This window comes from Mytilus galloprovincialis, chromosome 5 (assembly GCF_965363235.1).
Source record: "Mytilus galloprovincialis chromosome 5, xbMytGall1.hap1.1, whole genome shotgun sequence".
Taxonomy (NCBI): Eukaryota; Metazoa; Mollusca; class Bivalvia; order Mytilida; family Mytilidae; genus Mytilus; species Mytilus galloprovincialis.
Window position 1 is genome coordinate 26,670,641 of NC_134842.1, and position 10,496 is coordinate 26,681,136.

Sequence of the window (10,496 nt, forward strand, 5' to 3'; positions counted from 1 at the left end):
ATTTGATTTCGCCATTTGATGAGGGACTTTCCGATTGAATTTTCCTCGGAGTTCAGTACTTTTGGGATTTTACTTCTTAATAGAATTAACATTGCACAACTGGGGAAATTAGTGAAACACATTGTCAATTTTAACATAGTCTTTGCATTAACACATTGATATATCTTAGAAATATATATATATATTTAATGAGTGAAACGATATAAATGGAACAGCTTTTTGCTTTTATTTCATGCAGTTCAAGAAACGGTTTTGTACATTTAAAAGTTACGAAAGAAAACTTCAAACTAAAATCAAAAGAACAATACAAATACATGCATTTTCAAAATATTACAGCAGAGTTGATCTATTTCCTGAGTATTGTGATTGGAGTTGATTTTTCTTTGCAGTTTTGTGGATAGCCTTTAATGTCTTCACACACATTTGATTCTGAATTTGCCGGTTTCTGAACCCATTGGAATCTAGCATACTCATCAGCTTCAACCGTCATTGATTTTGATGCAACTTTAAAGTCCATTGACATCCTGCAATGAAATGTACTAAATTAAAATCAATGATATACTTCAAACAAAAATTGATGGAACTTCTGCAGTCGACCATTTGGCTGTGGCATTATACGGGTGCCGCATGTGGAGCAGCATTTGCTAACCTGAGATCAACCCCCCACCACCAGTTTTTCAGTGGGGGTTTGTGTTGCTTAGTATATTCATTTTTCTATGTTGTTTCTTAATTGCTATTATTTGTCTGTTGTATTTTCATTTTTAGACATTGCGTTTTCAGTTTATTTTAAATTTATAAGTTTGACTGTTCCTCTGGTATCTTTTGCTCCTCTTCTATAGTCTATGGACAACTAATTTTTCTTTTTGTTTACAAATGTTTCACATTTTAGCATTAATTAACTACTCTACAAATTCCTCAATATTGGAAGTACAAGCTCATAACGTTATCATTACGGTTTATGAGAACACATGCAAACGGAATGTTCTGATTCAATTGGCAAAATCAAAAGTTTAAACATAGATAATAACTGTCATATTTCTGAATTAGTACATGTATTTTCTTATGTAGAAAATGGTTTTATAGTCAGCTTAACCTCTCGCTTGTATGACCATTGCATAAAATTCCATAATATTGACAACGATTTGTCAACAAAACAAACAGACATGATAGGTCAAAATGTAAAAGAAGAGATACAGCAGTCAACATGATGGTGTAATCTTAATCACTATAAAAACAAACACAATATCGTACTTAAAACATTAAACATACTGGCGATCAATAACCTGTAAGATGAAATTTCGCTTGGTTTATTTCAAATATAAGAAGAATATAGGGTAAGCAACTCTTGATTTTAATTCATCACTTACCATGATATTTCCCGCTCAGTCAACATGGTATATCAGGAATATGAATAGACCGATAAATTAACAGATCAGACGATTAAACTTGTAACTACCTAAGTACGCATGTCGCAAGTGAGTCTCAAAGTCGTTAAAATCGTTCTCTTATTTTTTGTTAACTATCATTCAAAAGAGTTGTCAAGAAAACTTATCACACATTTTAAAGCACTTGACATATAGATAAACACGTATTGATAAACACATTTCTTGTAAAACAAAATTAATCTCCACAATGAAAATGTATAAGTCTATTCAGACCTTAAAATCATATGAAACGATTTTCGAAAATTTAATGTTATCAAAATCATTGAACCAATGCATTCATATTTACTAAACCAAGTATTGCACGCATGTGTTCTGTATATACTACGCATCTATAACGTATCATCGACAAATAATATTTCATTAAGGGGTTGTTAATCGAAAGTCCCTCTGGTATCTGTCGCCCCTCTTTTTCGTTCGAGTGTGTTGCCTAGTGGATCTAGAATTGATAAACAACGAAAGCAGATTTGTAGAAAGCGGGACAGAAACTTGAATGACTTTAACATATAAACCTTGATAGAACGAAGCTGCGTGATAAAGCCAACAAAAGAAATCAGTTTCTTATCTGGAGCTTTAACCTCTACAAATTTATAAATATATATATCAAAAATTAAATACACAAAAAGAGTTTTACCGCTTGAAAAGAAACTTTTTTTGTAAATATATATATATATATAAAGTTCTGTATTTACCATATATGTACAGGGTACGTGTTTGTCCCAAGCGACAATAAGTCTATTGGATCTGGATGGTTGTACAACAGAAAATAGACGAATGTGTTCTGATTCAGAAGGTCAACGTTAGTGTTCGTATTCTGAAGTGGAAGTGGCCCTTCATATTCCTTCAGAGTTACTCCACTCGATACCTCTCTACCTTGTATGTTAGTTACCATCCAATTAATGTACCGATGTTCAATAACTCCGTCATTAGATCTGTTAGTATGTTCAGTTACCATTACCAACGTGAAATAATTCCCTAAAAAAGAAATATCTTTATTGGAAACTATTTCGCCTAAAAACTCAGAGAGTACGGATAGCAATATTAAAAGCTCAAACACATCAAACAAATGGATAAAAACTGTCATATTCTTGACTTGGTACAGGCCAAATGTAATTCAGAACTCGTCACACTTCCATTGGACTGATGCAGGCATGGGCCGATTTATACATTGCAATGTAATGCATTACATTACAATCACTTTGATAAAACCATGCATTATATTCCAATTACATGAATTTATCAAAGTAATGCATTACATTACAATTACTTTTGCAAAGAAATGTATTGAATTACACATTACTTTTTTAAAATTTATTATCAAGTGAAAAGAAATTTTAAACATTTTGAAAAACAACATAAACGTACTTTCTAGGCTTTAGTATGAAAAGGTTTAGAGGGGAGTTGTTTTTTTGATTGGAAGGCTTAATTTTAAGTCAAGTTTTTCAACAAAGTTCCTAAAGTTTTGGCTTTCAACTGTAGCAAACAGAAGTATTTTTAAAATCACTGGCAATAAGCTGAATTAATGCATCTGTGACCTCTTTTTGCTTAGGATCATTTATATGATATTTCTGATTTCCAGCCTGTTTAACAAAACCTTTCTGAGTTGATTGCTCTTCTGTCTTTGGTTTTAATAACATTAACGGTACCAATTTTCTTGAACCAGATGCGCAGTTCGACAATACATGTCTCTTCAGTGATGCTCGTTGTCAAAATATTTGAAATCCGAAGCTTATATAAAAGATGAAGAGCTATAATCCAAAATTTCCAAAAGGTATGCCAAATCCGTGAAAGGAATCAGAGCTTTGCATGAGGGAGATACATTCCTTAATTTATAATAATTTCTATCATTTTGTAACAGCAAATTTTAATAACACAAAAAAATCCGTATTTTCATGCCAGTACTTCGCAGTACCGAAGTACTGGCTACTGGGCTGGTGGTAGCCTCGGGGAATTTTAATGTATCAATGTATGTAATTTAATAAATATTTTTACTTAATGTTAACTTTTCTTTTATAAAATACATTTTTTTTTTCTTTTTTAATTTCAATCAAAATATTTACTAAGCTTTCATAATCATGCAATAAACAAAGAGCTTAATTAATGGCAAAGTATCAAATGGAGAAAATATTGATTGTAAAACAAACAAATTAGTGTTATACGACAATGTTCAACTATCTGGTTTTAATCAAGTTCTTCCTTGGGCAAGGATTAAACTCCAAATTCCCTCTAGTGATTCAGGTAAAGTGTGAAAAATAATAATCAATAGAAAATCAATATTTAGATTATTATGTTCTGAGTTTATTAAAAAATCCTAAATTCTATTTTAGTTATAACTCCAGCAATCTGTTAAGAATAGTAAATTTTATATTTACGCCAGACGCGCGTTTCGTCTACAAAAGACTCATCAGTGACGCTTGAATAAAAAAATGTTTGAAAGCCAAATTAAATACGAAGTTGAAAAGCCATTGAGGACCAAAAGTTTCTAACAATTATGCAAAATACGGCTAAGGTAATCCAATCCTGAAGTAGAAAAGCCTTACTTTTTTCAAAAATTCAAGTTTTGTTTACAGTTAATTTATAATTATGAACATATCAATGAAAACTCAAGCCAACACAGAAATTCTGACTACTGGGCTGGTGGGTCCGTTTATATTTGCGTCCATTCGTTTTTTCGTTTTGAAATATCAAAATCAAAAAACAAAAAACGAGAGTGTTTTCATTTTTCGTTTTTGATTTCTTAAAAACCAAAAAAAAAAAACCGAAAAAGTTATCATTTTTAGATTTTGATTTCTTAAAAACCAAAATGAAAAACAAAAGTGTTTTCGTTTTTCATTTTTGATTTCTCGAAAACCGAAACGAAAAACGGAAGTATTTTCATTTATTCATATTTGATTTTTCAAAAACCAAAAAAAAAATCAAAAGTGTTTTTGTTTTTCGTTTGTGCTTTCAATAAACAAGCGAAGAATCGACATTTGCGTTTAATTTCTGCATGCTGCTCTATTTAAAATTGTAATTAAATGTTATTCAATGTTTTCTTTCCTTTTTGATAGCCATTCAGATCAATTGTATTCTTTAATTCGGAGATAATGTCATCAATCTAAACAATAAGGATGCATGATCTTTACTTATAAGTTTGGAAGGTCGATTATCTAAGATTATTGAAATTGCATTAAGACCGAGGCCAATCAGCCGATATTACACAAATTACACGAACATTCAAGACGGCTATATATAATTCGTTATATTTATTATTTTAAAAAAAAGTTCACACTCCAAGTCGTGGCTAGTAAAATTGAGAATGGAAATGGGGAATATGTCAAAGAGACAACAACCCGACCAAAGAACAGACAACAGCAGAAGGTCACCAAAAGGTCTTCAATGAATATAGTAACAAATAGTATATAATATTTTTTACTAAAGTAATGCATTATATTACAATTATGTAACGCTAAAAATCCTGGATTACTCATTACATGCAATTACTTGGGGAAATGTAATGCATTACCATGCATTACAATTACACATTTGCATTACCCCATTCCTTGACTGATGTACTCAATGTTGGTTAATAAGAAGTATACATCTTTACTAAAATCTGAATTGTAATAGAAACTACGAACTAATATGTGACTTTTGGGAAACGAGACCGATGCAGAAATCACCGTGTAATTGTCGTCGGTTGCTGTATGTCTTATTTATGTCCGATTATGGTCAAACTTTTAATGTAAAACTCAGAACTGTGTAAAGTGTTTTTATTGTTATTATGAAATACTTCTATGACATGTAACCACTGATAAATCATTGTTTGTTGACGAAAATATTGAATATGTTTAGCTACTTAAGAGATGGATGTAAACCACAAAATCATAGTACGTCACATACGGTTGCATACCAAAAAGGGTTAAAAATATATTCCCTTGAATTTGACAGTTGAAGGAAATTAATCCTTCATTTCATTTCAGTTGTTGCATTGTTTCGAGCAAAAAAAAAAAGAATATAGAAATGGAGGACTTTCCACATCCAGATCTTCATACATTACCTATTTGTTCTTCTGTTGAAGTGGTTTCCCACGAAACTGTAGGTTTATTCAAGGACCTGACGTCTGCTGTTTTCAAGAGCAAACCCTCGTCTTCAGGAAGTGTAAACTCTTTCTTGCTAAAGTAATAAAAAAAAACCACTTAAAGTAATATAACAGCTTGCTTTTTGGTTTAAATCTATGATTGAAAATAAGAAGATGTATTTATGTGTATACAATATTCTATCGACATCTGATTATAAAATATTCTTGCATAGGTGAACTATTTATAAGTAAGCAGAACATAATTATTTAGTGAAATGAAAATACCGTATCTATAACTATATACAATCTCAGTTAATGCTATTGTAACAGTACAGAGAAATAACACAGGTGTGAGCGGTTTATTGAAGCTATCAACTAATGTTGCAAAAGAGAGCCGTGGTGTAGTGGTACGTGAATCGGACTACTAACACAAAGGTTCATGGTTCGATTCCCGTTCTGGAATGATAAATTTAGGGACTAAATTTTCGGCTCTCCCTTGACACCATTTGCGAGTATGGTCTTGAGGAAACGATGATAGTCCGTCGGAAGTGGAGGATAAATGGCTGACCCGTGTTAAGAGAGAGTTATATCTCTTACACGTAAAAGACATCCTTGTAGATTTCGAAAAAGAGTAGGCTAATGCCGCAACAAGGCAGCACTCGCACCCGCAAAGTGGAAAGGGGTTAATATAAGTTTCAATAACTTGCTTCCCAATCCACTATAAAGAAATATGTTTCTTAAACTAATGTTGCATGAACTATTACCACTAGAGGCTAATTCCACTGGCACAGTGTTATTGTGTATGGATAGTATGAATGTCTATATCGTTTCATGTCACATGACAAACTGGGTAAAAAGTTTAAGCAAGAGCCCACCTATGGTTTCATGTTAGCGCATATTGCTCACATCTATTTGGTGTCCTTTCTGTTGTCTTGTGTTGTTTGTTTGGGTTTTTGTTGTTTCTTTTTTGATCGAAATTGTTGTTTGTCTATTATATGTCCTGATGTTTGTGAATTTCCATTTTTATATTTTTAATGTTTGTTTCAAACTTTAGCTTTTTTTCTGTTGCAACTTTTGAAAAAGAAGATATCCCTTTACAGTGATCCAATCGTATTTGACCAAATTAAACTCATCCTAGATACCAAATGTGACAAAAATAAAACCGGACATTACGTAGTAATAATTATAACTAAAGTACTTGTAAACTTACGCGTAGGAGTACACACGGCAACATGACACAAATGTAATGGCTGATGTTGTATATCTTATACTGAGCTTGAATGGAAACGAAGTCTTTACTATGTGTTTGACTGTTGAAAGACTCACTGTTTCTTGTGATTTTGAAATGATCGGTCTGACTGTTGAATGTTTGATAACAGGCCTTACTGTTTGAGGTTTCTTTAATGTTTGTGTAGTCTCAATTTCGTCTGCAAATAATAAGAGATACAATCAAAGACAAGGTAAGATATTTGAATTACTAGAGTGATTGAAGAAAAATTAAAACAAAATAAGAACCTTTTTACAGCAAAATAGTTTGGCTTGTACGTTTATATGGGGACGAAGTCCCCAATAACAGTAGAAAATTCAATAAAAAAAAAAATCGGGAAAATTTTCCCGATATTTTCATTGTACTAATGAACTCAAAATCATTCAATTTTTTTTTGTCGCGTTTTTTAATTTCCTGATCTGCGCAGAAATCTACTTCCGTTTCCGCAACTTCCAAGCAAGTACCGAAGCTCATAAACTCGTAGACCTTCAGGAAAGTTCGGAGAGCCGACAACCTTGCTTCGGAAGTTGCCGTTTCCGGTCTTGTTTGCATGAGACTTTGAATAAAATGTATATTTATCAGTCTAAGAAAGAAACTCAATACTTATTCATTTTTAAAAATTGTTTGTTATAAAAAAAACGTTATAAGATGATAGCGTTTCTTTGTTTACGTTGATTACGACGTCATAACTTAAATAACGTCACAACTAAAATCCCTAACAACAGAACCAAAATCGGAAAAGTTACGTTCTTTTATACATCGAATATGACGTCATAATGTCACAACTAAATCCCTAACAACAGAACCAAAATCGGAAACGTTACGGTATTTCCGTTTCTCTTTTTAACATGTTTGATTTATAAAATAAAAAATCATACAGACTTCGTCCCCATTCACATGTCATGCCTGCCTCATACTAATTTATGAATATGTAATGTGGAAGCAGGCTTTTGTCTTTCCAGTGAAAAGGTTTTCCTTGATTAGAATTCATTTATTCATTTAATATAAAGTGTTGTCTGTGTATTTTGGAAAATCCTAGATGCCACAAAAAAATTATTTATGATTTATTTAGGTCTTGTATTTTCAACAATATGTTGGTGAGTCAAAGCAGCCTCTCCACAAACGCCTCAATGGCCATAGGAGTGATATCTCTAAGAAGCCACTTCTCCCAGTTTCTCAGCACTTCAGACAGTCGGGTCACAAACCTGATGACTTTAACCGCATGAAAATTCTAGTGATTGAACAGAACATTCACTGGAGTGATGCCCAGCGACAGGTTCGGGAAAGCTTTTGGATAAAGGAACTTAATGTACATCATCCAAACGGCATCAATAAGAAATACTAACAGTTTTGTTTTCACTCATTTTTATTGTTAATATACACAGTCACGTATATTGAATTATAGTGTTTTGTTTATATTATGATATTCAGGATTTTGGATTAAAATCAATCGACCAAAACTTACCTGTATTATTACTGATCTATTTTTACACCTTATACAATATGTATCAATATAGTTAAAACTTGTGATACTTGAAGAAGGCCATTTGTTGAGCCGAAACATTTTGTCAACACGATTTAATAACAACATTTTCGTATTATAACATCTTATATCAGTACCGTTGTGCAAATCTTTAGACTGATATATATATTTGGTGTCACGATATCACAGTAGCATGGGTTCAAATCCCGGCGAGGGAAGAACCAAAAATTTGCGAAAGCAAATTTACAGATCTAACATTGTTGGGTTGATGTTTAGACGAGTTATACATCTACACGCGTATTATTATTTGGCGAAAGAGGTTCATATTCCCGAACTATGTTTTCGCTTTCCTTGTTCATATAAACACATAAATTTGGATATACATTGTACGACAATGGCACATGACTCCAAAGACAAAGATAATCAAAATGCATCGAGAGGGCAGCATACCGACACATTTAATAAAACAGAAAGAACAAAAACGTACGGCCAAATTGTTGAAAACTATAATGATTTATTAAGGTCTTGTATTTTAATATTAGATACCGAACGACGTCGATCTGAGTCTTTATATGCACATTTGAAAACAATGCTCAGACTGTTTTCAATTTGCTTTGAATGGATTAAGTGTTGTTAAATAATAAAACATTTAACTTGCATAAGTATGCTGTGAAAAAGACAACTTACTTGAAAACTTCTCACAACTCAAGTTATCAGGCCAATCAAATCCAAATTTAGCCATTAAAGGTTCGCAATCATTTCTAGCCTTTTCGCAAAGATTTCGTGAAGGTAAATGTGGCAACAACGGATCTGCTCGATTACATCTAGGAGCATACAATTCACATAAAAACTGCTTTAAGTATGGACTACATTTAACCTTGACCAACGGATAGAACTGGTGTACTTCTAAACCACTGTCATCTTGAGTACTATGTCCCAAACTGTTTGGAAACTGTGTAAATCTATATCCAATTCCCTTTCTACACATTGGAATATTGATTCGTTCACAATTTCGCGCAGCATCAAGTTTAACAATTAAACAAGTTATGAACACAACTAAATAGGTAACATGATTGAACAACATTATTCTTACACTTGTAAAACGATGCAAAAAATATTCCCAAACTCAGCTAGGTTTTTTTTTATGGTAAAATTGTTCCTAATGTTCTTCCATTAAAAATGTAAATTGCATTTAAAATTATTCTTTTAAAAGATCACTTAAATATCAGTTGCAATTGTAATTTTCGATTGTATGACTAATCTACTCATTATTAAAGGTCACATTTAATATAATAATCTTCAAAACAGTTGAACGCTAAGGATGAATTACTTATGGTCAATATAACATCTATTAATAAGTGTGAGAAAATATGGTACGAGTGTCGATGAGACAACTCTTTATCCAAGTCACAATTTCTCAAAAGTAAACCATTATAGGTCAGAGTACAAGTATTTGTGCAATGGTTTGTTTTACAAATAATTTGCATGAATTCATCTAGACTTTAATCTGATATGCAACTAAGCAAAGACATTATATAAGAAATGTGTAGGTCATAAAAGAAGGGGGATGGAAGGGTCCTGATCCCAAAATCCCGGGCTTAAAAACATAAAATCCGGAGGTCCCGAATTTAAAGAAATTTAAATCCCGACATCCCGAAATTCGGAAAAAAGAATTCCCGGATCCACGAAAGGATCATCCTGAGAATGACAAGCGACATCACATTGATAAGTTTTTTTTATTGCTTATTTGTCATGCAAGTTAATTTTCAACAAATAAATACCCTGAGGATATACTTAGGTTATATGTTGGAATGTGTGTCAAATGTTTGGATTCCTTGTTGTTTTCAATACAGTATAAAATATTTTGCCCCATTACACCAACTTATCTTTCATTAAAGACTTTTAAATAGCTCATAAAGGGTCATTTTCCAAAATTTAAGTAGATTTTTGATTTTTTTCTTTTGATTTGAGACTCAACTTATACCAATACAAATATGAGGTAAGAGTCCGCGTCAGCTTCTTCCCGCCATGTTTTATCATATGTATGATGGTGGAGATTTATTTTCCCGAAGGTATCACCAGCCCAGTAGTCTGCACTTCTGTGTTGACTTGAGTAATAATTATTGATATATTCATAATTATAAATTAACTGTAAACAAAACTTTAATATTTTGAAAAACTAAGGATTTTCTACTTCAGGAATAGATTACCTATTCCGTATTTGGCATTACATTTTATTCGAGC

The 10,496-nt window shown here is 32.2% G+C and overlaps 1 protein-coding gene across 1 annotated transcript; it reads right to left on the bottom strand.

Annotated features, from left to right (window-relative positions):
- Positions 1–203: 203 nt before the first annotated feature.
- Positions 204–9,374, bottom strand: LOC143075502 (uncharacterized). Its single transcript, XM_076250934.1, has 5 exons — positions 8,940–9,374; positions 6,713–6,929; positions 5,482–5,597; positions 2,135–2,417; positions 204–524 (listed from the first exon to the last, which is right to left on the bottom strand). Exons 1-5 carry the CDS (start codon positions 9,334–9,336, stop codon positions 347–349), a joined length of 1,191 nt encoding a protein of 396 aa, XP_076107049.1. The 5' UTR covers positions 9,337–9,374; the 3' UTR covers positions 204–346.
- Between the last annotated feature and the right edge of the window lie 1,122 nt (positions 9,375–10,496).